Source organism: Podarcis melisellensis (assembly GCF_964234715.1).
Source record: "Podarcis melisellensis genome assembly, chromosome: 2".
Taxonomy (NCBI): domain Eukaryota; kingdom Metazoa; phylum Chordata; class Lepidosauria; order Squamata; family Lacertidae; genus Podarcis; species Podarcis melisellensis.
The window spans coordinates 69,455,953-69,483,832 of NC_138529.1; the positions used below are offsets into that span (position 1 = coordinate 69,455,953).

Consider the following 27,880-nt stretch of genomic DNA (forward strand, 5'->3'; position numbering starts at 1 on the left):
CAAAGCAGGCACTTTCCTATTATTGCAAGGTTAATGCTTGCCAGACATCCGCCCTGAGGGAAGCAGGCAGGGGCAAGTCTTAGAACTCTTGTTATTGCTGTTGTGCCGCCTCCTGGGGTTGGTTTGGTAATCACTGTTGCATCCCATGTGAGGGTCATCACACTTCTGCACTTTTCCTGCTGCAGCTGGCACCCCCATTTTTCCAGTAGTAAGAGCAGTGAGTAGTAAGAGCATTGATGAGGAGCACACATTTCACCATTAGGCCTACCAAGCCTCTCTAGAGTTGTACCCCTAGCGACGCTGCTCCACCCAAAAGCTCCCACAGGTAACAAAGCACATGTGTGTAAGACCAACTGCTGACTGTCTTCTGTTACCAAGGGGGAATTGTACACCCTACTTTCAACTCAACAAGACAGTAGAACCGGATGATGGCATAGCGTATCAGCCAAGATACCTTTATCCATGACAAAAAGTGCTTTTAATGTGATAGCCAACACAAGAGAACATATAATAACAACGCCAGCATGACAACAGAACAGCAGGCAGGTGAGCAAGAAAGCAGTGTGGGTAGCAGAAAGCTCAGGCAAGCTGCATAAAGGAAAGTGAGAGGCACTTGTTTGGCAAACTACTCTCTGGAACGCCTGCCCCGCTCCACCAAATATCACTGGAGTGGTGATTAAAGGAGAGTAGATGAGCTGTGAGGGAGGTGTAGTTTGGGGCGAGCTGTGAGGGGAGGAGAAGGTTTGGTGCAAGCTCTAAAGGAAGGGGTGGGGTGAGCAGAGAAGAGAGGCTTGGCAAAGCTGTGACGAAATAGGAAAGATTTTGTTATAAGAAGAAACTGCTCCTTTTCCCTCATGGGGTATCCAAGAGCCCATATAGAGTCCTTAAGTGGGTCCCCTTTTGGTAGGAGGAAATGACAGAGACCAGCCATAGTATATTGAGAAGAAAAGTACCGGTAGCTAGTAAGCCTGATCTTCATTAAGCTGTTGCAACAGGGTCCCCACTCACCACACGCAGGAGGGAGGAGAACCCTGAACAATGGTAGGCAAGCCCGTATATAGATTTTTGAAATTGCCCGCCCTGTACCCCAAGACCACCCCCCTAAAACATCATACATACATCACAGAAGGAGGCAGTCTACAGCAGAGGAGGCGGTCTACAGCAGAAATCCTGTCTGCCAGGATACCTAATAATGGTCACTGATTGCATTACCTAGATAGTCTGGCCATTCTTTTGTGATGGTTAATACTTTAGTTTCTGAATCCAGGTCACAGGCTCACCCTATTCATACACAAGACAGGATTTGTAAGCGAAAGACAATAAGGAGGATTTCCCATTTCCTTCCTCCTTGCAGAGAAATATTTGAGGTGAATTTGGGAGAGGCAAAATGGCTTCAGGATTGCTCTCCTGTACAACTTCAGACATGTGGCTTATATACTTATGTATGTTTTATAGGATACCAGTGTTTGATACCCTCTATTGACCATTTCAATGTCTCATAATGCCCCAGAGTGATGCTACAATTGGGGCATTGGAGGAAATTGAAATGGCAACTAGATGCAGCCACCTGGAATTGCTCAAAGTACTGGGACAGAAAAATATGTTTAAGGGGTCCCAAAGCAAGCATAGGTGATGTGATTTGCCACTGTGCTGGTACCCTGGCATTTGCCTAATGATTGGTTATAACCTAATGCATATGCGCAGTGTTCAAAACTCTGATTGTTCTGGGCACATTTTGTGACAGTTTCTGAGCTCTGGACGCAGTACTGCGTCCAAGATTTCAGATTAAAACTGCAGAGTGGAAGGAAAGGGGGACCTTTTTCTACCTCCCCACTTCCAGCTATTCTTTGAAGACTGGAGAAGAGACCCTCTTAAGAATATTAGGGGGGTGGGCAGGGGAAAGACTAGACCATGTGAAAAATGAACATATTTAGCTGCAGCTCATTCCTTGTCAGCTTTGTATTTGTGTTATTAAAAAAAAGCGCACCTAGACATTCTGTTGTTGCGTCCAAAACCTAGGTGTAAGGTGCCATATAGCTCCTAGCTTTCATATCTCAGTTTCTAACACTGCATATGTGGATGCTCAGCAGATGGTCAGTGGAATGGCACCGTGTAATAACTGGTGTCTTTCTGCCCAGAATGGACAAGTCCTGGGGGAAGTGTGGTTGTCTGGGGCTGGAGTCCAACATTAATGGAAGGCAGAACGCAATATAATCAGAGCTTTTCAAGGCAGGCTTAGGCAACCTCAGATGTGTTAACCTCATGTTCCTTGCTGCTGCCTCCTAAGTCTGTTACTCTTTGAAAGTTCACACATGCTCTTTCCTTTTTTAAAAGAAGCAAAACAGAAAACACCAACCACCAAGAAATGGAGGGATGGCGTCATTTCCTTTCCAGCTGTAATAATAACACAGCAGAAGAGGATGGGGAAATCAGGAGGGGAGCTGCATGCAGCATTTACTTTGCTACCCCTTTGAATTGCTGGTGTGGAGCAATCACAAGATACTGGAAGCTGCCGGGAGCCGAGGCAGTTAATGATTTTCCTACCTCTGGAGAGCAAGGCCCGGAGCAAGATCTGAATGTTATTTGATTTCAGTTTAACCTTGGAAGAGCAGACAGTAATTGTTGTTCTAAAAAGAAAAGCTTTCCGTGCAATTCTGATGAAGTCCTCATACAGAGATCAAGCAAAGTATTTAGAAGAGGTTCTATTTTGGACAATGGTCATCTGGGCAGCATTGGGAGGGTATTACACCCCACACCCCACTATTCTGCATCAAAAAAAGCTTGATTTCTTAGTAGCTGACTCTAATAGTCCTGTTCCTAACTGCAGTCAAGTAGGGAGAAAATTGCAAGCTACAGAGCAGGGAGCGCTCAGACTAATATCGTTGCACAATATTGCTTTTGCCATGTGCATGACAGCACAATGCCATTTGTGCCTCGGAGGCATGAAAAAGCTCAGTCCCAGCAGAGTGCAAACTAGCAGACTCCTTCTGTACACTCCCTGACTAGGTTAGTTGCCACTTTGGAAACCACGCTGGAGGGTAGCTGTGACGCCACTGGCAGGCGGATAAAAGAGAGGTACTGTTGGTTGGGGCCATATCTGGCATTCTTAGCAGTAGGTGTTAAATCTGCTTGGATGGAATTGTGCCCTCCCTAGAAAATCAGGTTCACAGTTTATGGGAGTTCCTGGATGCTCGTGTAGTAGCGTTGGCTGGGAGTGCCTTTTACGAGCCTTGGTGTGCATGTTTGCTGCACCCTTTCCCCAAGAAGTTGGACCTGGTCATTTATGCCCTAATGCAGCAGTGAAGAATCTCCAGCCCACAGGTCTAATTAGTTCTGTGATGCCTTTCCCCCAAAACCACACCCACCTGCCCCTGGCATCACATGTAACATCAAAGGCGAGCAAGTAAAAACATGGCTGCAAAACACTTATAAATTGACTTCCAAGGGAATGACTCCCAGCACCCATCAGCTGATCAGAGCTCAGGGCCACCTGCTTTGAAGGAGCCAGTCCATTGGCCATACCCAGTTCCCCATTTCTACCCTAGTAGCTAGGGCTGAGAACCTGTGGCTCTCCAAATGTTGGATTACGACTTCCATCTGCCCTGATCATGTGGGAGTTAGAGTCTAACAACACCTGGAGTGCCAAAGATTTGGCCTTGCCACCTCCAGGTTAGATTATGGCAATTTGGCTGCCTTTGAATACTCCAATTGGTTCAGAACCTGACTTGTGGGATGCTAACTGGAATAAGCAGATCAAAACATATAGTGCCACCCATATTGTATTACACTGATTAACAATTCATTTCTGTGCTCAATTCAGTGATGGTTTTGCTCTTCAGAGCTGTAATTGGCCTGAGACAAGGTCTCAAGCTTCACTTCCAGGCCTAGCCAACTCTGTAACCCACTTCTAAGGCCCTACTCCAGATTCCCCTGCTATCTGAAGTACAGTGGGTGCATAGAAAGAACAGGGCCTTTTTTGTTGTGGCACCAAGATACTGGAACACATTGTAAAAGAAAGTCTGCCTGGATTTGTTTGTTTTCTGATGGGCAGCTAAAACTGATGTATTATAGCAGGCGCTGACTTTTTGGACTAATTTTTAACTTGACCACTTTGAAAACAGGTTTAAAACACATGTGTTTTTGTAAAATTGTGGCTTGACACCTTGGGTATTTTTATAGAAAAGTGGGCTACAAAATTTGGAAATGATAGATAGACCAATAGCCTTGTGTGGGGAAAATAGATGTGTCTATCAGCTGGGCACCTAGGTTCAAAACATGGGGCTTTGCACACTCTCCAGTGGAAGAGAGCCCCCAGCAAAGTTAAAAACATGCTCATAGTTAAACAGTAGAATAGCGTGGAATTTAGGTTGTTAAAGGCTTTTGCATATCCTGTTTCTTGGGCCTTAAAATGCTTGCCCGCTTTCCTCTACCCCTCTAGCAATGAACATGCCACACGCTGTTAGGTAAGTTTAAAAAGTTTTGCTTACTAAATCCAAAGGTCTGGTTCATGCATTACTCCATGTAGCAGCAAGGAGAACACAGGTAGAATACTCTTGGGTGCGAATACAGGTTATAGTTTCAAACATGCAGTCTTACTTTGGAACAAGTTTAGACACATCCTTCCTGGTTGGTTACACAGCTGGAAGAGGGTGAGAGACCCTCATGGAGGTAAGGGTGTGTGACCTAGCTCAGTCTAGGTCTCTGGCCTTAACCCCTTTGTGCACTAACTAGCACTTATGCATAATTAAGTTTGACTGCAATTTCCCACAGCCCTAACTGCATATTGTGTGAGCTAGGAAGTCCTAGGTTCAACACAGACTCTCTCAGGTTTGAAGAAAATTAACGTATGTAGTATGATAAAAGGATCATTTCCCATATTGTGCAAACTCATTCCTTTTCTCCCACTGTCATCTCAGGTCAAGCAAATATGGAAGACTTTGGAAACACTAGAAAGGCTTGCATAAAATGGAAATAGAGATAACGGTGGGATGCCCACTACAAGAAACCATGTCCCTATCATACTACCTTCCATTTGGGGTGGGGTGGGGGAGTCTATCATTCTGTCTCCAGTGCTACAGGCTTAAGAACACTTAGCCCTTTGTTTGTTAGTGTCATTTGCATTCCACAACAATGCTTGGTGGGAGGTAGAACTGCTTCCAGTTGCTGTCTGCCTAACATCAAACAGCAAGAAACACTCCCCACCACCCAAAGAAAAAACCCTGGAAAGGCACCAGCTGATGAAAGAGATCCCTGGCCTTGTTCCCAGTCCCTTCATTACTACACTCCCCTGATATCACTTTCTTCTTCATTCTACACATATTACACAATGGTTGATATTATTATTTTTTAAAAAAAAAAGCTGTATAAGGGCCTTGCAGAAAATATAACGTTATTTTAAAGATCATTTTACTGTCTATAAAACTGAGAATAGCATGGAACCTCTGTGTGCATGTGCGTGCGTGTGCGATCACTTCCTTTGTGCATAATTTCTTCTGTTTCCAATCTTTAGACTGTGGGTGCTCCATTCCTTATGTAGTCACAGCAGCAGCACCCATCCAGAAGAACAGGCCTCTTGGGTGAACCCCAAGCTTTGCAGCAGAAGTTTTTTTTAAAAAACTGGGGGCGAGGGAACCCTAACAGAGGGACCTCACCAAAACAAACAAAGCAAACAATAATCACAGTTAAATAAGGACTGAGTGTGTATAGCAGTCACGGAATACTGACTGGCGGCAGGGGAGTGGCGGAGGCTGAGAATGGAAAACGGAGCAGGGAATGAAGTGGAGTGGTTGGAATACTGAACATGGACCATTCCATAATGCAACATTTTGTTGCAGGCAGTCCCATTTGTGCTCCCTGTTGCCAGTCCTGTACAGTTTAATAGGTTTGATTCTTGCCCTTCCCTAAAGGATGTCTGACATGGGGCTTTTCCTCATTTAATCCACAGACTGATTCCGCATGGGAATACATAGTGACTGATCCAAAGATGCTCTACTTGGCTGCTGTTGATTTTAATCAGCTTTTGAATATATTTAATACCTGTTCACATCAATAATTTTTATGTTTTATGTTAGATTGTTGCACCCTCTTAGGGGGCTTTTTTTTTGCAAGCAAGCAAGCAGTATATAAATTTTATTCATTCATTAAGTAAATAAATAAATAAAATAGCTGGGCAGGGCTTTGAAGCTAGGTCATTCCAGAGCTCAGCTCTCTCTGTATCCACTATACCACACTGGCTCTCGTGGTTATAGTTATACCTGTGCTGGGACTTCCGGAGGCGACGCAAAACAGCAATGGCGGTCCTCTTTACCCAGTGAAGAGGGGCTCCGCGAAAAAGGGTTTTCCGCTACGGCGAAGCGGAGACCCATCCAGATAAACCGCAGGCAGAGCGAGCCTGTGGCCGTGGGACTCGGCGGGTGCCAGAAGCCCCCCCAGAAGCGAGGAAGGGACCTCGTAAGAGGCTCCGGATCGTGAACGGGGGAGCGGCGCTGTGAGTTCATCGCTCTTTTCGCGGAAGTGAAGCCGCGCTGCTGTTGCTGATGAGCGCCGACCTTTCTTCTTGAAAAACATCGAGATTGGCTGCAATTTACCCGTGAGTAAGGGGTACCAAAGAACTGATTAAGGATCAACTTAAATTTGTCTATTTTGGCTGAAAACGGGAGGCGAGTAACAGGAAGTCCGCCTTCCGGTCCTGCTAATCGGAGCAAAGCAAAGAACCCGATGCGGGCTGAAGTGTTAAAAAGAGACTTTGAAAGAAATAAGAAGGGGCATTAATAGACTGTGTGTTTTTAGAAATCGAAAAAGGGTGAAGAAATAAATGCTTTAGTCCAGTGTGTTAGAGAATCTTCCTCCTATTGTGAAGAGACGTGGAATTGAAGGGGACAACCGAGTTATTGGACTGCCAGTGTTGCAAATGAGTACTGTCAGGCTGCAGAAACTTTTCTTTTAACATAAACTGTTGCACTGATGGATACACTATCGCTTTAATACTGTTATCGAAACCTCTCTGTTACCTTGTGGCACTAATTCGAAACAGAACTCTCTGAAATCCTCCTTTCTGAACTTGGGGATTTCAGTCGAAATAGGAGCTTTGATGGTGGAAAAGAAACTTTCTTTCCTTTGAAAACCCCCCCTAGTGGATTTGCGGAGGCATAGTAGCCTGGGAACTGTATCTTATTGGGATTTTTTGTGGTTTAATTGTTTATACTCTGGACTTGCCTTTCTCATGGACTGAAAGACTATTTGACCTTGAACAGCAGCTGGGGAATGAGTGGCCCAGCGAAAACAAGAGCAGCTAAAGCTAAGGAAGCTTTAGCTGAGGAAGTTAAAGAAAAGAAAAAAGACAAGAGAGCTGGGCAGCTGGTCCAAACAACCTTGATTCACCATCGTAGATCCTCGGTGCCTACTGTGTTGACGGCGCAGGAGGAGGAAGTTGAAACGCCTGCTACAGAAGAAATGGCAGCTGGAGGAACTGATCCAGTCTTGAAACAAATTTTGGAACAATTGGCACTTTTGAATAAGAAGGTGGACGATCAGTCATCTAAAATTGATAGAGCAACATCTACTATCAGCAAGTTAACAGATCAGGTTTCGCAGCATACCCAGGCTATTGAGAAACTGCAAGGAGCTACGGCGGAGAACTACAAATTAGCTGCGGAAGCCAATCAAAAAGCTGAGCAAGCGTGCAAGAAGGTGGAAGAGATCAAAGGGGAAGTAAGACCTCTGAGAAGACAGGTAGGAGAACAGCAAGCCTACCTGTCAATGGTGGAACTGAAAAGTAAGGAATGTAATCTTAGGCTGAGGGCTGTCCCAGAGTTGGAACAGGGCAACCTAGAGAAATTCTTGACGGAGCTGTTTTCTAAATTTTGGGGGGTTGAAGAAGATAAAGACTTCAAGATTGTGACGGCCTTCAGACTGGGAAGATCGGTTAAAAAAGATAAGTCCAGAGACTGTTTGGTTTGTTTGAGAACAAGAGAGGAAAGAGACAAGATATTAGGCCAACACTTTAAAAAATCCCTGGAAGTCGAAGGTAAAAGGGCAGAAATTTATAGAGACATTCCTAAATATTTGTTGGACCTTAGAGCCACATATACAGACTTGGCCAAATTGTTAAGATACAACGCAATCCCATACAGGTGGGAATTTCCTCAAGGTCTGTCATTTACCTATAAAGGAAAGAAGGTAAGAATCAAAACGCCAGAAGACCACCAGAAGTTCCTACACGACAACGAGGAGGACCTCCAAAAGAGAGCCGCAGATTCTTGGCCTCCACCACCGGGATTACCACCAGGATCCACACCATCTGGAGGCGGCCCGGCACCACAGCTTCCGGAAAAGGAAGACAAATTAGATACCCAACTGTGATACCCAAGAAGTAGACCGGGATGTCTCTACAGCTTCTTAGCTGGAATATAAATGGCGGGAATTCTCCAGAAAAACGCAGAAAAGTATTTCATATTTTGAAAAAAGAACAATTGGACATTATTTGCCTGCAAGAAACACATGTGACAAGACTCCATAGAAAAGTGCTAATTAATAAAAGGTTAGGCCAAGAATTTATTTCATCGGATAAAGTTAAGAAAAGAGGAGTGGTGATCTATGCAAAGGAGAACTTGTCCCCAAAATTTGTATTTAAAGACGAACAGGGCAGAATTTTGGCAATTGAAATCCAGACACAAGGAGAAAAGTTTTTAATTCTAGGAATCTACGCCCCAAATGATGGAAAATCGGAATTTTTTAAGAAGCTGCATGAGATTATGCTGGACTATTTGGACTATAACAACATTATCATGTTGGGAGATATGAACGGTGTCGCCTCAGTGAATATGGATAAGTCACAAAGTGCTAATATAACGAAAGATGGCAGACTTCCAAAAACCTTTTTTGAAATGACTGACAATTTGGATTTGATCGACATATGGAGGATCAAGAACCCTCTAGGGAAAGAAGGAACTTTCTTTTCTGAGGCCCATATGACATGGACGCGAATCGACCAAATATGGATAACTAGAGGGCTGGCACCTAAGACCAGAAAAGTGGAAATCTGCCCAAAAACCTGCTCCGACCACAACGCCTTGAGAATGGAATTGAGACTAAATACAACCGGATCGTTCAGATGGAGAATGAATGACGCCTTGTTAAGAGATCAGGAGATTGTTAAGAAGGCCCAAAAAGTTTTAAAGGACTATTTTGAAATAAACTTAAAGACAAATGTGGAAAAAAGAATAATCTGGGACGCAAGCAAAGCAGTGATAAGAGGGTTTCTAATACAACAGAACACGATTAAAAAAAGACTCTGGAATGAAAAGAAGGAGAAGATCTTGGAGAAAATAAGAGAAGGAGAGAGAAAACTGAGATCCAGGCCCAAATCGAAGGAAGTATTGAGAGAAGTGAAGTTTTTCCAGGCACAATATTCGAAACTGATAAATCAAGAGGTGGAATGGAAAATTAAACAAATGAAACAAAGATCCTTTGAATCTGCAAACAAATGTGGAAAATTGTTAGCCTGGCAGTTGAAAAAGAGACAAAAACTTAACACAGTTACAAATCTAGAGATTGAAGGGAGAATGGTTCAGAAACCCGAAGAAATCAGAAGGTCCTTCCAGAAATATTTTAAAGAACTCTATTCTCAAAGGCCACAAAAAAGCTCAGAGGTGGACCAATTTGTCATAACTAATGGATTACAAAAAATACCCCAGGAAATGAGAGCAACCCTGAACTGTAATATTACAACCCAAGAAATTGAATGCGCCATTCAGAACCTCCAACTGGGCAAATCTCCGGGACCTGATGGGCTTACTTCCAAATATTATAAGGTACTGAAGGACTCATTGACACAACCATTGTTGGAAGTTTGCAATCAGATTATGGAGGGGAGGAAGGCACCGGAAACGTGGAAAGAAGCCTTCATCACGTTGATCCCAAAACTAGAATCTGAAAAAACTCAACTTAAAAACTACCGTCCTATCTCACTCCTAAATGTGGATTATAAAATTTTTGCTGACATTTTGGCAAGTAGGTTTAAGAAAGTCTTAAATGAAGTTATTCATAAGGACCAAGCAGGCTTTCTCCCTGGTAGGCATTTACTTGACAACACAAGAAACATCATTGACATTTTGGAGTTTTTACAGATTAATTCAAACACAAGAGCGGTGTTGATTTTTATTGATGCGGAGAAGGCCTTTGACAACATTTCTTGGCTGTTTATGAAGAAAAATTTGGAAAGGATGGGAGTAGGGCGGGGGTTTGAAAATGGAATAGAAGCAATTTATTCAGAACAAAAGGCCAAATTGATAGTAAACAACGTGGTGACAGAGGAGTTTAAAATCGAAAAAGGGACACGACAGGGGTGCCCCCTATCTCCTCTGCTGTTTATTTCAGTTCTGGAGGTGCTACTGAACATGATCAGAAACGACCAGTTGACACAGGGAATTGTGGTCGGAGAGAAACAATATAAACTGAAAGCTTTCGCAGACGACTTGGTATTAACATTACAGGAGCCAGCCTCTAGTTCTAAAAGAGCGTTAGAATTAATTTCTGATTTTGGTCGGGTGGCGGGATTCAAGCTGAATAAACAAAAAACTAAAGTTTTAGCAAAAAACTTGACAACTACTGAAATAGAGGAGTTCAGAAAAGAAACAGAACTAAATGTGGTTAAAAAAGTAAAGTACCTAGGGGTCCATTTGACCTCCAAAAATTTGAATTTATTTAAGGATAACTATGAGAAATGTTGGTCAGAGATAAAAAGAGATCTGGAAACATGGTCAAGATTAAAACTTTCCTTGTTGGGCAGAATAGCTGCCATAAAGATGAATGTATTGCCGAAAATGCTATTTTTGTTTCAGTCCCTCCAGGTCGTGGATAAGGTGGAATGTTTTGGAAAATGGCAGAGGGATTTATCCAAATTTGTCTGGCAGGGCAAAAAGCCCCGAATAAAGTTTAAAATACTAACAGATGCGAAAGAAAGAGGGGGGTTTGCCCTGCCGGACTTGAGGTTATATTACGAAGCTGCAGCCCTCTGCTGGTTGAAGGATTGGATCTTATTGGAGAACACCGATGTCCTTGACCTGGAGGGATTTGATAATGCTTTTGGGTGGCATGCATATTTGTGGTATGACAAGGTTAAAGTTCATAAATTGTTCAAAAACCATATTGTCAGAAGGGCAATTTTCATGGTCTGGTCAAAATATAAAGACTTATTGGAGAGTAAAACTCCGAGGTGGCTCTCACCGATGGAGGCCAAAGCACGTAAAAGACTCAATATGGAGGCCCACTGGCCTAAATATTGGGAAATAATTGAAAAAATTGGAGATAAATGGAGGTTACAGAGTATGGAAAAGTTAAAAAGCAAGGTGCGAGATTGGTTGCACTATGCTCAAATTCAGGAAGTTTTTAAAGCAGACAAAAAAGTGGGTTTTCAGGAGGAAAAATCGAAACTAGAAACAGAGTTGCTTGAGCCAAAATCCAAGCTAATTTCGAGAATGTATAACTTGCTGCTTAAATGGAACACACAGGATGAGATTGTCAAATCCTCTATGATAAAGTGGGCACAGGATTTGGGGCATAACATTATGTTTGAAGACTGGGAAAGGTTATGGAACACCGGAATGAAATTCACGGCATGTACTGCCTTGAAGGAAAACATTATGAAAATGATATACCGGTGGTACATGACCCCAGTCAAGCTTGCAAAGATATATCACCTGTCTGACAATAAATGCTGGAAATGTAAGGAAGAGGAAGGGACATTTTTACACCTCTGGTGGACCTGCCCGAAAGTTAAGGCCTTCTGGGAAATGATACATAATGAACTAAAAAAGGTGCTGAGATTCACCTTACCTAAGAAACCGGAGGCCTTCCTTCTGGGCATGGTAGACCAGAGGATGGTCAAGAAAGATAGAATTTTCTTTATGTACGCTACTACAGCAGCGAGGATTCTGTTGGCAAAGCACTGGAAGACACAAAATCTACCCACATTGGAAGAATGGCAGACGCAGCTGATGGACTATATGGAGTTGGCTGAAATGACTGGCAGAATTCGAGACTCGGGAGAAGAAGAAACGGAGGAAGTTTGGAAAAATTTTAAGGACTATTTGAAAAAGCATTATAAGTTGTATGAATGTTAAAAAATGCTCCTTTCTAGGAAGGTATAGCTTCAGTATCGGCAAATTTCTGAATTGATAAATAAGACACTATAAGACAGAAGTGAGGTAACGAAATATTTTTATTGTGTGGAAATTAAAAATTAATGCAATTGTATCGAAATGTTTACATCAGATAACACGATAAAATGGAAGATATATTGTTATGTACAAAACAAGTTAACAAATTGCTGAGGTTTTGGTTACACAGGGAATGCAGTGCTCGGGAGATGGGGGAAGTCCATTGGATTCATGGAAGTATGTATTTGAAAGTGGAAATTTGTTTATTAAAAACCTAATAAAATATTTATAAAAAAAAAATATAGTTATACCTGTGCTCAGAAATCCTACCATGAGGAGGTCTTCAAAAATAATGCAGAAAAGCAATATAATATCTCATACAAGTCTCTTGAACAACATGAGAGAATCTCCCACAGGAATGTGTTCGCTCTAAAACAGCCTCCACTCTAATGCCTTTTCCGTTTGACATTTCCTAGTACCAAAGATGCCGTTACATGGGCATATGGCTCAAGCAGGCACAAAAATAAGGCGAGAAGACTGGATAAGGAAGGGGGGGGGAATCTATTTCCATCTGCAAAAAAAAGACCTTGCATTGAACCCATGTGAGATGGGCTATTCTTTTATTAGCACTAGAGGTGGAACAGAAGAAGATGCTAGGCTTTCTTCACTCTGGTGTTCCTCTGTAGATTATGGAATATTTAAGGCATCACACGCACCCAATCAGCAAGCCACACATCCCTAGAGGCTGCAGGCTCTCTTAGCCAAGTTCAGACTAAAGCCCCATCCATGATGGGCAGGGGAAGAAGCCAGGCAAGCACAAGCCCCATTGTCTCTGCATGACCGAGTCATAAGAAGAGCCTGAAAGGTGCATCTACTCCAGCATCCTGATCTCCCATCGGCCACCCAGGTGTGATGGGAAGCCCGCAAGCAGGACATGAGCACAATAGCACCCTCCTACTCAGCCTCCCCAGGAACTGGTACACTGTTTCTAAAACCAGAGTCTGCTGGGAACTGTAGGTGGGCAGAGTGCTGTTGTGCTGTTGGCCACTGTGAGAACAGGATGGACTAGAAGGTGCATTGGCCTGACTTAGCAAGCTTTCCTTATAGTCTTAAGTAGGGAAGGGCATATTCTTGATGCAACCATACAGCTGGATGCATGTAGGTCCCCCACCACCACATTAACTCACTCACACGTGCACACAAACGCCCACCCACGCCACAAAGAATGCCCCTCAACCTACCTTATCTCCAGCAAAGCTCTGGTATCTATGCAAACTTTGGAAAGTAAGGCAGAGAAAGGAAACAGAAGAGGACAAGGGGGTGGACAAACTCTTCAGTTCTGTAAACTCAAGAGCTTGAAAGAAAAGGGACAGGGACCGATTCATCTCATTAGTGAATTGGGACAGGATATAATGGGCTTGCTTGGCAGCCAGGGAGATGTAGATGAAAGAAGAGGGTGACTTTACAATGGTGCAAAGGTGGAAAGGCAGGGGACTCTTTCTCACTATTTTTGGAATCAGAAGCTCAGTGCTAACAAAAGGACTGGATCCCAGAAAGGAACCTGCGCAATAATGTGTGGCACATACCGTAGCAATAATGTGTGGCACATACCGTAGCTTGACTCATCGCAGCCTAATCTCATAAGAAATTTAAGGGGAGCTGCTGTCATTAACTCTTAAACTACCATAATGCCTTAAAGCCTCAACAGAGTTAGGCTGGAAGTTTAAGCTCTTGAGCTGTTCTCTTGGGCAGTTTTAAATATGAGACAGTTTAATGCCTTGCAGCATGGAATGAGCTCAAACTATCTGAAGGATTTAAGCATCAGTTAAGCCAGCGTACTATTTTAAGTGGCTTCCTAAGCCTGAGCTGCTCTGAATATCCAGACTAGTCCTAAACCATCTAGCTTCATCTCTACCTATTGTATGGGTCCATTTCGTAATAGGGCAGTGTGCTGATTATACTGTATAAAGTGCTTTTGCTCCATTGATTTTGTGTGTTAATATCTTGTTTAATCAGAAGTGAAACTGAAAGGGCATTCCTTTACTTCATCATGCAATACATGGAGGCTGATGCGTGTGTTTGTGTGTGAACTACTGTTGCTTACACTGGTGAGCAGTGCTTGATGAGATGTATCCATGCTGTGTATCATCTCCACCATAAGATCTAGAAACTTAAAGACATGCTTTTCAATATAACAGATTTGCACAAAAGGGGAGTAAGAAATAATAATTTTTTAACATGTCTGCTGCTGCAAGCTAGGAAATCTCAGGTCCTTTTAAAAACTATCATCAAAATACATCATCAAAATACATCATCCGCCTATGAGGCATGAAGGCTGCTCCCTGCAAGGCCCTTTCCACCTGGCCTAGGGGGCGAGGCCCACACTCACCAGCCCTACTGAAGAGGCTTCTCATGAGGCCGGAGGAACATTTCCCAGCTATTGTTTTATTGATTTATTTATTTAATATGCTGTACACCGCTTTGAGGTTTTTATTAAAAATATAAAGCGGTATAGAAAATTTAAAAATAATAAAATATACCATATTTTCACAAAAGTGCAGGCTTTTTAAAGTGTGCTACTCCAAGTCAAGAATTAGGAGTCACTCATGTGAAAAGCTGCTTCTTCCACAAGACTGAAGCAGCTTCAAAACCACATTAAACTCCAGTGTCGACAAGCCCCAGGTCTTAACCGTTCTTATTTTTAAAGCATCCCATGCACAAATTATATGCATTGCAACAATACATTCAGGTTTTTGTTTTTTTTACATGCTCCTGTTAGTATCTGCTAAAATAGCTGTTTCTTTTTGAAATGGAGAACATAGTTTTCATATGTTGCCTAAGAAAACACCTGTATGCTATTGGTACGTAAGAAGCATGGTAAAGCAAAAGAGATTGCCATCCATCCTCATCCTCGTGTAAACTGATCATTTAAACTCTTAGCCTTCTGTTACTTTGGAGCAGCCAGACCCCAAGGGCTCAGGTTTCTTGGTCCTTACGCATCACCACACTGTACTCTGCGGCATTCGGCACATGCATGACTGTGCTCATTATTATTCCTTCCACCTCCTCCTTCTCATCATTGGTAAAACATGAATGGACACCTGCTGGGACACCTTTGAATACTTTTGCTATGGGGAAGGTAAACTGGAATGTCTGATTGGCCTTCCTTATCTCACTTCTTACTTGGTATTCTTCTCTCATCCTTCCTGCTGCCTGTTTCCTAGCCCTCGCATTTTTAATCTCTCCTTCTATGGAATCTTTTCATGTCACCGAAGCTTTTCATTGCCCTTCCCTAGAACTTATATATATATATTTCCCCCAACCGTTATCTGTTCTAGAGACACAGTGAACATACTAATGAAGCACAAAGAAGGTGCAAGATAGACTGGGGCAGAGCTTTGGTGCTGCAGTATTTAAGAAGACGTTCTTGTAATGCTGCCTAATCCTTCCCAACCCAAGTTTTGAAGCCTAACTGAGAGCTGGTCTGTGCCACAACAGGACAGCTGTGGAAAAGATAACAAGAAATAGTGTTGGGAGCCAATAGATGGCACTCTTTCATGTGAATAACCATCCTGGTAGCCACTGGCACGTACCCAAGAGGTACTATGCGGCTATTTCTCTGGTTGCTTCCCTGATACTTCATAAATCATTGCCATTGAAAAGTTTGTTTCATAGTTCTCTAAACTTCAATGGGGCCTTTATTCCAAACTTCTCAAAGCAAAAAGCTGCACACAGAAAACTTTTGTGATGATATGCATCGGAAACAAACTATTTTGGTTTTAACAACCCAACACATAGGATAAGCCACACTGGAATCTTACTAATACTTCTGTAAACGTAAGTGGACTTCCTAGGGAAGGTATATCCCACTGATACATGGGATTGTGCTAAACAACTACAATCTTATGCACTCTTGGAACTCTAAGGGACTTGCTGCTAATGCATAGAATCAATTTATATGGGCAATGTTTTACATGTGCACAGCAAAACTACTTGTATTTTATATAGTATGCCCATAATCTTCCAATGTTTACTTGAAATTCCCACTGGGATTTAGAGTGAAAGACATTGCTTTTAATTTAAAGGAACTATGTTCTTGCTGAAAGGCCAGTGTATTCTCACCCACGGAAAAAAAGGCGTATTAGAAAATGCTATCCTATGTATGTGACATGACTGCAAAAAATATTTTGGATTCCAGAGGGTTGAGCATGTTAATTTGTTGCAACAAAGAATATTGCGGCACTGTAGAAGCTAAAAATATGTATTGTAACATAAGCTTTTATGGGTCAGCCCACTTTTTCAGATGTATGGTCACCTCAGTATGCCCTGAAGACAGAGAAGATAAAAAGACACAATTGTTTTGCTGGCATGTTTCCTAGTCAGGCTAAATGACCAAGTAGTGCAAGGGATAGTTGAGCCCAAAATAATATAGAATCAAATCAAATTCAGGGTATGCTTATCTTATCCACTTAGGGAATCACTTCTGATGAAGTAGGCACTGGCCTATGAAATGTCATGATAAATGTGGTGCCAAGATCTTTAAGCTTTTGATTTGTACAGGATGGAAATTATTCAACGTGAATAATGCTGTTTAGAAAATGTTTGCCCATTTTATGCATTACAAGTTTTCAGAATATTCATATGACAAATATATAGCCTGCTCTTCAACCCCGAAGGGTTATCAGAATAGTTGAATGAAACAACAGTCCTTAGCATAAAATACCGTAAATCAAACACCTGAACATTATCAAATAAAGGCAAATATCCACAACGACATAAGGTGAATGACCATATAAGGAGGAGGATTGCAGCTCAGTGGTGGAGCACCTGCTTTTCATGCTGTACATCTCAGGTTCAGCCCCTGACATCTCCAGGTAGGGCCAGGGGAGGGAACCCTTTTTTAATTCCTGGAAAGTCCCAATCAGTCAGTGCAGACAATATTGAGCTAGGTAGACGACTGGTCTGACCCTGAATAAGGCAGATTCATATTATTGTCTGTTCCTAAAACTATGGCCAGTAAATTTAAAAATATGCAACAACAAAAATAGGAAAAGAGCTGCAGCTCAGACTAGAGCACACGTTTACATATCGTGTATGCAAAAGATTCCAGGTTCAATCCCTGGGAAAGAGGAGCTGCTTCAATTGAGTGTAGAGACAATATTGAGCTAGATGCACCAGTGATCTCATTTGATAAAAGACAACTTTTGGCGATATCGAAGTTTATGCTTTAAGGATTATTTTTGAAGCGTGTCTGTGCAAGCCTGTATCTCGAGAAGGCTGTACACTTAGGAAGAGCTTTATGTGTGTCTATTATACGGCAAATATTAGATAAGTGTTTTGCAAAAGCTCTAAAGCTGTTTGGAAAGATAAGCAATTTTTTGCTGCAAAATAAGAAGTTCATCCTATGTGATGTCTGTGTGCACCTTGAAACATGTGTTTGTGCATTTGTGTTTCGAAACAAACACAATACATATCAGGAACACCTCTCACGGCATAATCCCATACATGCCTGCACAGTATTGAGTCCCATTGAGTTCAGTGGGGCTTACACCTAGGTGAGTGGGTATAGAGTTACATCCTTAGTTCCCAAATGGAAGGAAAGGATTTCAGGGGGTTGAAGCCAACAAGAAGTCCTCGAAGAAAGAACAATTCTGTTGGTGGGGCCAAATCATAAAGAAGAATACAGCTGGAAAGCATTAGGTCTCTTCCTGCATTCTTTGTTCTTGTGGCTACAAATTGTACGGTGGACTCTAGCCCATGGAAGCTTATGCTGTAATAACATGTGTCAGCCTTTAAGGTGCAGCAAAAGTTTTTGTTGGTTTTGCAACAACGACTAGCATGGCTACCCCTCTGGAAATTGTCATAAATAAGACTGAAATGTACAATTAATATACATGCCTAGTAATTTAAAAAAACTAAAAGGTGAGCCCAGTTAAGCCTAAAATTTACTGACAGGTGGCCAGCTTACCTCTGTTTAAAAACCTCCATTCAAGCAGAGGCCACAACCTTCAAAGGTAGCCAGTTCCTCTGTCAAACAGCTCTTACAATCAGAAAGTTTTTCCTGATGTTTAGTTGGAATCTCCTTTCTTGGAATTTGAATCCATTGGTTCAGGTCCTGCCCTCTGGAGCAGCAGAAAGCAAGCTTGCTGCATCTTCCATGTGACAGCCCCTTAGATTTTTGAAGATATTTGAAAACCCAACTGACGTTCCAATTCAGCAATAACCTGCGGGTTTACCTTGGGGAAAGTGGTGGGACAAAAGAAAAACCTCTCAGGCCCGTGCCTAGCAATCATTTGACAAACGAAAGTGTAGAGAAGAGCCCTTGTTCTTCTCTTTTCTAGGGTAAACTCACCTAACTTCTTCAACCATTCTTCATAAGGCTTGGTTTCCAGACCAATTAATTGATCAGTTAAAAGTCAGGTGTTTCATGAACCAGACATTCTTTGAACAGCTGACCATCCTGCAAAAAATAAATAGTGCTATGAGAGTGTGAGAGTTTGGGGGTTTGGAGTTTGGAATTGTCTGATGAGCAATAGCTAACTCACACGCAGCATACCCAAAGTGAAAAAGACCTGTACTGCCAGTCACACATTGTTGTCTACATGGTTTATCATCATTTGTGCAAGTCAGGGGTGATAATCAAATTTTGAAGTGGCCCAGTATTTGTTTTCTGTAACTGTTGTGAGGTTGCAATGTCAGTCACTTAACCTTTTAAATCTACTGCTTTTTATTAAATCTACTGCTTGTGTAGAAAATCACAAGTATTCTGATTTGCACACATTTTTAAACAAATCCTACCATGCTGATTCCATTAGGTACGGGGTCAGTTTCCTAAAAATATTGAGACCACCTAGCCAAACAACTTAGCCAAGTTCTCCATCTGGTCAAGGCACTAGAGGCTTACTTTATGAAGATCTGAAACAGCATTTGACTGCAGTGAGAAGTGATAGTATTCCTCCTGATTATAAACATAAGTTACCTGAGACGTTTTTGATTCAGGGATGCATCCCAATTGCTTTGAAGGCAATAAGGATACTATACTTTAAGGTTTTTTTTGTGGCGTGATGTTCCAGCTGCTTAACAGAGCCCCAAACAGAGCAGCTGCTAAAAGTTACTCCGGCTTTTGCTTTCCCCGTGTGCAACAGAAGAAGATACCTTGTGCCAAAGATGCATTCATGAATTATACATAAATGTGAAAGACACAAGGGATTGCGGGGGGGGGGCTAGGTGGAGGCGGCAGAGGAATTATGCATCCTTCCTTGCTTAGCCTTAGGCCAGAACCTGTCATTTGGATTTCAGTGCAGAACTTTTGGCTGGTCAATCATTGTATGTCCTTAGAGTGATGAATGTCAGGTTTCCTGACTCTCATAGCTATACCGAACCTCATCAAAACTTGCTCACTCTTAGGGGAATTCACATATCCCCCCCCCCTCCTGCATAGAAGTAATCTCTCCAGTGTAGGGGGGATGTGTATGCTGGCACTTCTAAATGGAATGCAAGTATCTGTTTTGCCAGGAGCGCACAGGTCAGAAAGCCAACATGTGCAGTGTGCAGATTACCTCTGTGTAGGAGGGGAAAATGTAAATTGCTAAACAGCCTTCAGTATGCGCACAAAGCAATAAGCATATACCTATACATTTGTAAATCATTCTGTTGAATATTTTTCCGCCTTTTTAAAGGGCACAACAGCCCCTTCACTCACTAGGATATACATCCAGACCTGGGAAAGAGGGATCTCCTTTCGGTGAAACCAGACCTTATTGATCTTTATATACTTTAAATACATAAAACTCCACCCCCCCCATACAAACATGTTTTCCACTATTTTGACTCAAAGGTGGAGCAAACCTTAACTGAGGATGGGGTATTGATCTAGGCTTGAACCTGCTCACACTTCCATCTGATGCAGAACAGCGTGTTAGGGGGTCTCTACTTGAAATGGGATCCCTCTGCAGCATTTCTACACTTTCTGCATCTTAACCTCAGCCCCGCTGCCCCACGACCCCAATACCTCCCTCCACCCACAGACCTAAGAGGTAGGTCTTCCGCCTAATCCCATCCACCAAAGGGTTAACCTGGTTTGCCTAAGCTGCTGAAACGACTAAGGCGCTGGGATGGGAAGACGTGGGGCGGGGTGGGGGAGAGAGATAACACTCTCTCCCGCTGTCAGTTACGCCCGAGTTTTCTTTGTTGCAGGATATTTGTTGAAGGATCTGTCTGGTTGGATTTTGCAACATTACAAAGCAATGCCCCTCTCCATCTCTCCCCACCCCAGCCCGCTCGCTCCCCACCATTCAATTCACCCTCACCCCGATCTTCTTTCTTCTCTTGCTTTTTTCTATCTTTCCCCTCTCCTTCTCTCACTCTAACCCCACCACCACCCCACCCTTCTGTCTCTCGCCCCCATCAGCCCTCCACCCCCGGGATGCGAGACACTCCCTTGCAATCCACCGAATAACTCAGCCAGAGAGAGAGAGAGAGACAAAGGAGTCGGTTTATTTATTTATTTGTCTTCCCCATTCCTGCCCCCCCCCGCGCCTGTTTCGTCTGCCTCTCTCGGTGTTTTTAAAGTGTGGGGAGGGGGGGAGGGGAATCCCCGTCCACAAAAGCACAGAGTTAGGTGGAAAGAGGTGTATGTATACACGAAATTGGGGGGGGGGTATCAGTCTTGTTTCGGATAAGGCTCTTCCCCCCCCCCCCAATTCTCTTTCCGTTGATGGAATAGGGAAGCCGCGGGGGGACTTGCTGAAACTCAGCCTTAGCCGGAGGGAGGAGAGAAAGTCAACAGTCGCACGAGCCGGACTCGCCTGATACCCGGAGAGAGCGCAGGAATCCCGCGGCTCGCTCGCTCCCTCGCCCGCCTCTGCCCTGCCAAGCCCAGCCGAGCGGGGCGGCGAGGCTGGAGGGGGGGTGGAGGAGAGAGGGAGGGAGGGGCGGGGCAGCACAGGTGGAAAAAGAGGTGGCGGTGGGGAGGAGAGAACGGCGGCGGGTCCGGCCCCCGCTTCCCTGCCCGGGGAGGTGGGGACGGGGAGGCGGGGCTATGCAAATGAAAGGCGGTAGAAGCCAATTGACTGAATAGGGTCTGGGTGCTCAATGTGAGAGGAGCGGATTTCGAGCGTGTGTGTGTGTGGAGGGGGAGGGTGGTGGTTTATTTTCTTTATTTTCTTTTTGCCAAGCCGGCGGGCAGGAGGCCACTTTCATTATTATTATTTCTTTTTCTTTCTTCCCTCCTCCTCCTCCTGCCTCTTGCTCTCCGGGCCTGCAATGAGAACTTAAGGACCGAGTGAGTGCGGACGGGGGGCGGGCGGGCGCACAGCCGCGCATTTACGCTCGGAACAAGCGGCGAGAGGCGCCGCGAAAAGTCGAGCCCGCTGCGCTCCGCGGGTGCGAAGGGAGTCCCATCCGGCTTGCCTGCTGCCTCTGGAAACCGGTGTGGGTCGAGCGTCTCTATGGATTGGCGGAGAGATCCACTCGAGTCCTGAATTCCAAGTCCAGGATTCCGGAAGGTGCTGCCTACCACATTGGAGGAGCGGCGGCGGCCGCCCGCTTACTTTGACCAGAGAGAGAGAGAGGGATGGCGGTGGGACGCCGCTACCAGGACAGCTGGTGAGAAAATGCCTCTTTGGTGTCAATAGATAGGGTTTTCGCTCCTTCCCATTCCCCACCCCACCTCTCCACCCTTTTTTTTTTTTACTCTTGATCTGGGAGCAAGTCCTCGGGTCCTACTGGCGAGCAGCGACGTGACCTTTCTAGGGAACCGTCTAAACTGCTCTGCCTCCATCCAGAAAGGTACGTCCGTGTGCGCAACGCTAGTTCATTCCACCCTCTCCGTTTGTCCACGCGCCTCCGAATTAATGGAGAGAGTGAGTTCGGTTCTGTCAATAGAGCTGCCAACCTCTTCTGGGTCTCTAGCAAAGGTGTCACCTCGTCCCGTCTATGGAAGGGATTGAGCCGAGATGGACGGGTGGAGAGAAGGTCGGTTTGTCCTACGGGGCGGCGGGCGCAGGATTCACTTTCCGAGCCGTTGCTGCGCTGCTCTGCTTCCTCCCTGTTGATGGGAGCGTTGCAGGAGTGCCAACTTGGCCCCACGAACGTGGGTGCCTGGGGCCGTGGGTGCTATGCAGCATGCAAAATTTGTGGGTGCTTCGTGGGGAATTTTATGGGTGCTCAGGGCCCCAGGGAGTTGGCACCTATGGAGCGTAGAAAGGGGTGATATTGTGTGTACAGTTAGAAGGGGGGGGTGGAGGCTAATGATCAAAGCTGACGGAGGTGGGGAGCTGTTGGAAGCGGCAAACTTTCAGCGGCTCCTTCACACTCGCTGCATCCGGAAAGTGACAGCGGCCGGTCGGTCCAATCCTTTTTTCCATCACTGTGATGGGAAAGTTGAGCAGTAATCCGGAAAAGTGGGAGTTGGTGGGGGCAGGGAGGGAAAAAATGTAAAACCCTGCCCGCTTTTATGCGGGTGAAATTATCTTTCGCCAGGGAGAAATGCCCGGGTCTGGTTAGAGCTTCTGCTCCCCCCCCCCTTAGGCACAAAAGCCCCCTTTATAACAACCCTGTTGTCTGCGGGGAGCGAGGTCTCCAAGGTGCTCCCGACTTCGCGACTCGCCAAAGCAGGCGCGAGTCTCTTTCCAGAGGGCGCTTCTGCTGCCTTCGCGTCGGCTCTCGGCCTGGCAGCCCTCGAGGACGGGTCGGGAGCCGGGCAGGTTTAAAGGCCCGGAGCCGAGAGCAAGTACAGGGAGACGCCTGGAGAAGAAGCGACGCCAACCTCCTCCAGAGCAGATATGGGAGCCGACGGTCTTCACGGGACCCCTCTCTTTGCCTTCCACAAAGCGCTTGAAGCCTGCTTGGTATGTTTGCGCGTGTTTAAAAACGACTTGCGTGCAAGCCAGCCGGCTGGATCTTAAGCTTCAAAGTTCAGCCGTTTTGGTATAAAAATGTTACCAAACTGGTTGAAATTGTGGTGGTGGTTAGTGAATCGAGCGTTAATTCTGGATCCACCGCCTCAGCCGGGGGCCGGATCCCTAGGCGTGCTCAAAGTTGCCACTGCCCTCGTTGTTGTCCCAGGGCAGGATTAACGCGGCGCTCCAGCACAGTCGTCCGGCCGGCGCCTGTGGGATTGGTGCAGAGGAAGGGAGGAGAGCCTTGGGTGGTTTTCACGTGTGACGCGCACAGTTACCTGGGAGTAAGACACACGCGGAACACCCCCCCAGGTTTTACTTAAGAGTAACCCCGCAGGGTCGGGCTGCATAAGCGCGCCATTGAGCTCCCCCCCCCCAGCCCAACTCATTGCTTTTTATTTGTGTGCTCCGTGGGAATATTGTTCGTGTGGGACAGAAACAGCAGGTGAGAAACGAAGGCTGTGCGCTGGGGCCGGGGCGAGGCTTTTTATGCTGACCCAGACCGATTTCAGCCTCGCGTGTGAACATGCGGTTAAAAGTCTTTTGTTTTGCTTAGTGTACCACAGGGCTGGAGAGGTTAGCAGGGCATAAACTTGAGGGAGGAAACGTTTTCCTTGGCTCCAGACTGGGAGAGGAAAAGTCGGCTCCTCAGCCGCGCCAGCGGTCTGCGAGCCAAGGTCTCTCTCTCTCTCGCTCCCTCGTCCCAGCACGGACTGCTGAGGTGAAAGCTCACGCGCGCGCTCCGCTCCCGGGCCCGCCTTTATTTCTCCCTCTCCCCTCCCGCCGCGTGGTGGTTTCTTTTTCTCTCCTCCCGGTGCACCAGAAGCTCCGCTAGGAGGGCGGTAGGCGTGGCCCTGAGCCTCGCGCCGCTCCTGCCAACTCTCCCTGAGGTAAAAACGCTGGGCGAAGACTGGAAGGCGGCGGCCGTCGAGGTTGTTTGGTGGGCCAAACCCCTCCTTGGCCGGCCTGCCCCTCCTTCCTTCATTCGCTCGGCCCTCTCTTCTGCCAGCCTCGCGTCCGCCTCAGCGTCGCTCGGCTTCTTCTTGTGCCCCCGTAAAGCGCGCAACTGGCGGGCAATTAATTAATGAGCTCGAGGCCCTCGCGTTCCTAGGGAGCCAAGGTACACACGCCCCGCTCTTCATTTTTGCGGGGCCGATGACTTCCCGCGGCTTCAAGCGCCCGCGCCTTCGCCGGGCCAGCAAGTGCGAGAAGAGGAGCGCTTTTCACAAGTCGCGAGTGAGTCTCGGGCCTCTCGTGCTTGGCACGCGATAGTAGCTCGTGTGGAAGATGTGTGCGGGTGGGGGTGGGGTGGCGGCTTTTGTACTGCGAAAGGGCATTCTGGGCAAGCGTAGGTTTTATATATCCACCTTTCAGGACCGACTAGAGCAGAGTTGCTTTCTGAAGCTTTACTTGTGGAAAGCGGGACTGTCCACCCAGCTTAGTAGTTTTTAGGCTATCTGTTGATTGGTGAATTGATTAAATGGGCATAATTTGCATATTGTGAAAAACAGCTCTGAAGAAAAAAGAAAAAAAGGGCAGCTTATGTTCTTTGTGTTTAGCTGGTGAATATGCCCTAGGAGGCACTATCACGAAAGAGGCATCCTCTCCTGCATGTAAGAAGAGTGGAAGTATCTTTTTCAAAGATGGTGTTTGCCAGGTGTCACGAAAAGCAATACATAGCAGTCTGTTGCCGGATAACCAAGGGTACCTTTTTAGTCAAAAGGTGTGTGTGTGTGTGTGTATATATATCTGTTGATCCAGCCAATCAAATCAATTAAACAGTATAGCTCTAATCAAATAAGGAAACTTGAGAAACCAGGCGGGTGTCTGCTTTCTGGCTCTGCCCTTGTCTTGAGCAGCCTCACTTCTCACTGTGGTTTGGGTGGAAGACAAATAAGACTTACGGGTAAGTGGAGGGCAAGGGTGGTTGTTATGTGTGTGTATTTTGCATTTCCTTGGGTCTGCAATTCAAAACCTACAAAAGCGATAACATGCAATTGAAGAAAAATTGGTTCTCTTATGCTTTCTGTCTTGCACAAACAACATTCAGGGTATTTTCACTTGGGAGGCTTAAATTGGTGCACTCTTAAATTGCTCTATTATAATGCAAATGTAAAACCTGCATCAGTTTGACTATACTGTCAATTTCTCTCACGCAGTAGAGCCTATCTTAACAACATTCACATCTGGCAAAAATAAGGAAAGAAATGCTTGAGCAAATTTTTTAGTGTCACGTGTCAGAATGTGAACTTAACGGAAGTACTTTTCTGCACAATGTACAGTTAACCTGTGGAACTTATTGTGATACAACACTTAGAGGGCCAGCCATTTGAATAAATCAGTCTCCAAGGAAAGTTTAGTCGGATAGAAGATGCAAGGACCAGAAACAGCTACAAGCCAAGATGGTCATGGAATGTACTTTGCTTTCCAGTACATAACTTAGGAAACAAAACTAAATGATAGGCCATCCTATAACGCTATTGTTTTTTATGTGTACATTCTAAAAACATTTGAATTATGTCAGAGAAAATATACTGAGTTATACTGATAAGTGGAGTTTGCAACAAAGTGTTGCAGTGTGGAGTGCTCCTTTTCAGCCAGTCTTACATTCCAGGATACTCCGTCCACCTTGCTTGTCTCTCTTCCCTCCCCCTTCAATATTCGTTCAACATTTTGTGGTCATCCAGCATGCTCAGTCCTCACTAGACTGTTTTGAGTTACCCCTTTATGATTTTTCCTCCCCAAAGGGTTTTTGTACTTCTGCAAACATTGAGGTTCCCCTGAGTCTGCTGCTACCTCCCTCTTGTGGTAGGTGGTGCTATTTTGTCTATGAAAGGATTTGCAGTTGGAGAAGGTACTAAACTTATAGAATTGGTTTTTGCAGTATGTCTAGCTTTTTTAATTACACGTGTCTTCAGGAATAGAGATGTACAGATGGATTGTGTTGTCAAATTTGCAGATCAGCCAAGGGTATCTTGCTGACCAGTAACTTTGAGACGTGAGGGTCCCTCAGAATACTATTAATCATATGGCTGTAATCATGCAATTTGATATTATTTTGTCCTGCATTTCAAAGTGTGTGTGTGAGGTCTTTTTGTAGAGCAGTACAGGCACAGTTATATACTATAACATTCACAAACTAGTTCATAAGATTTTGATTTTTATATAGCCAGATATATCAGCAAGTATTTTAACCCCTATTAATTGTGAATCCCTTTTTATTGGTCTCTTAAAAACAAAACTAAAAACATGTATTACCTAGGTGGCCTTGCTCCTAAAAGGCCATAGAACACATTTCTGCTACTTTATTCATGATGAGCTTGACAATGTAAGAAAGTACTACATGCATATGTCAGCAGGTAAGAATGTGTGTCTGACTTTAAACTAGTGGGCTATTCTCACATTTTTACTATTTCCTTGTACAGTTGAGAATAATTTAACATTGGGTGAGAAAAATACCGTTAATGTAGGCAAAAAGAGACAAGAAAGAGATATTTGCTCCCTTTTCCACTCCTAACTAGTTCTCAACTTACGGTAATCCAGCAGCATATCCCCATTCTTAATAAACTCATGGTAGGCAAAGATGTCTGGTTCCCCGGTTAAAGCAAGGAATAGGAAACCTTCAGCCCTTCAGATGTTGTGAGACTGTGACCAGTCATGTTGGCTGGGACTAATGGGAATTGGAATCCAACAACAACTAAATGGCCACAGGTTCCTCATCTCTGACTTAAAATGATCTCAATTAACAAGGCTAGGAAAGACCCCTTCTGAGAACTTGGAGAGCTGCTGTCAGTCAGAATAGAGAATACTGGGTTAAATGGACTGATTGACTGATTCAGTATGAAACAAGTCTGCATGCTTTATAATCAGCAATTTAAGAATAGGTGCCTAATAGACCCTCTTTTGTGTTTACTACAATTGTTACAATTCTCATAATTATACATGAATTTGGTAAGGGAAAGTGAACATGAAAAAGAGGAAGTACTTAGATTGCTGCTCCTTGTGAATACCAACCCAACAATGGGCTAGAAGGAATAAAACATTCCAAGAGGATTCTGCCTGTCTCCATATAGTCCAGGGCAGTAAAAGGCGAAAGATTTATACGATCTGAGGAAAAGTATGGTTCCGGTAAATTCATGGTAAACTCAAGTTATAATTAATGGATAATAACTATTATAGGTTAAGAAACTTAACATGTGAGAAGTATAAAATAAGGTATGATACAAGGTAACAATTTGCTGATAATTTTTATTGCAGAGAACGCAGGGTAAGGGAGATGTGAGGAAGTCCAATAAGTTATTAAAAAGTTATGAAAGGTTTGTTTTTTTTTCTTTTCTTTTATATTTTTTCTTTTATGCATAATGTTGATGTATTTGTGTGCTCAAGGTATGTTTTATGCTTGAAAAATTAATAAAATATTTAAAAAAACAACTTATAGTCCAGGGCAGGCATAGGCAAACTCGGCCCTCCAGATGTTTTGGGACTACAACCCCCATCATCCCTAGCTAACCAAACCAGTGGTCAGGGATGATGGGAGTTGTAGTTCCAAAAACATCTGGAGGGGTGAGTTTGCCTATGCCTGGCCCAGGGAGACACAGAAATTGGGCTATGGTGCCACAGAGGGGATCAGAGAGTTGCAGCTTAGTGTAGTTTGGTAAAGTTATTAGCCCCGTGCCCTGACAAGCAGATATGGAAGCTTTTGCTGGCATCATTGTCCAGTTGTGTGCATGCACACATTAGTCATAGAGTTATTAATAATTTCTGTTGTATTCCTGATTTTTTTCTTCTTCTTTCTGCCTTTCTCCAAACATTTCCTGTTCT

General features: G+C 44.4%; 2 protein-coding genes across 9 annotated transcripts in view; both read left to right on the plus strand.

Annotated features, from left to right (window-relative positions):
• Positions 1-21,047, plus strand: part of LOC309363888 (uncharacterized protein) — a 71,030-nt gene extending 49,983 nt beyond the window's left edge. Inside the window, exons 5-6 of one of the 2 annotated variants that reach the window (XR_014165620.1) lie at positions 4,917-4,983; positions 19,996-21,047. Coding sequence is in view for 1 of the 2 variants with exons in the window: in XM_081900414.1 (XP_081756540.1) it covers positions 2,335-2,474 (140 nt within the window). In the remaining variant the exon portion in view is untranslated. Of the gene's footprint in view, positions 1-2,334; positions 5,606-19,995 lie in introns of those variants that run through there. The other variant, XM_081900414.1, reaches the window with a different exon arrangement.
• A 78-nt stretch (positions 21,048-21,125) lies between these two features.
• The window catches only part of SEMA3F (semaphorin 3F), a 127,225-nt gene continuing 120,470 nt past the window's right edge, over positions 21,126-27,880 (plus strand). Inside the window, exon 1 of one of the 7 annotated variants that reach the window (XM_081900273.1) lies at positions 21,126-21,764. The gene's annotated coding sequence lies outside the window, so the exon portion shown is untranslated. Of the gene's footprint in view, positions 21,765-21,842; positions 21,948-22,860; positions 23,009-23,924; positions 23,950-24,049; positions 24,296-27,880 lie in introns of those variants that run through there. The other 6 variants (XM_081900279.1, XM_081900275.1, XM_081900277.1 and 3 more) reach the window with 6 other exon arrangements.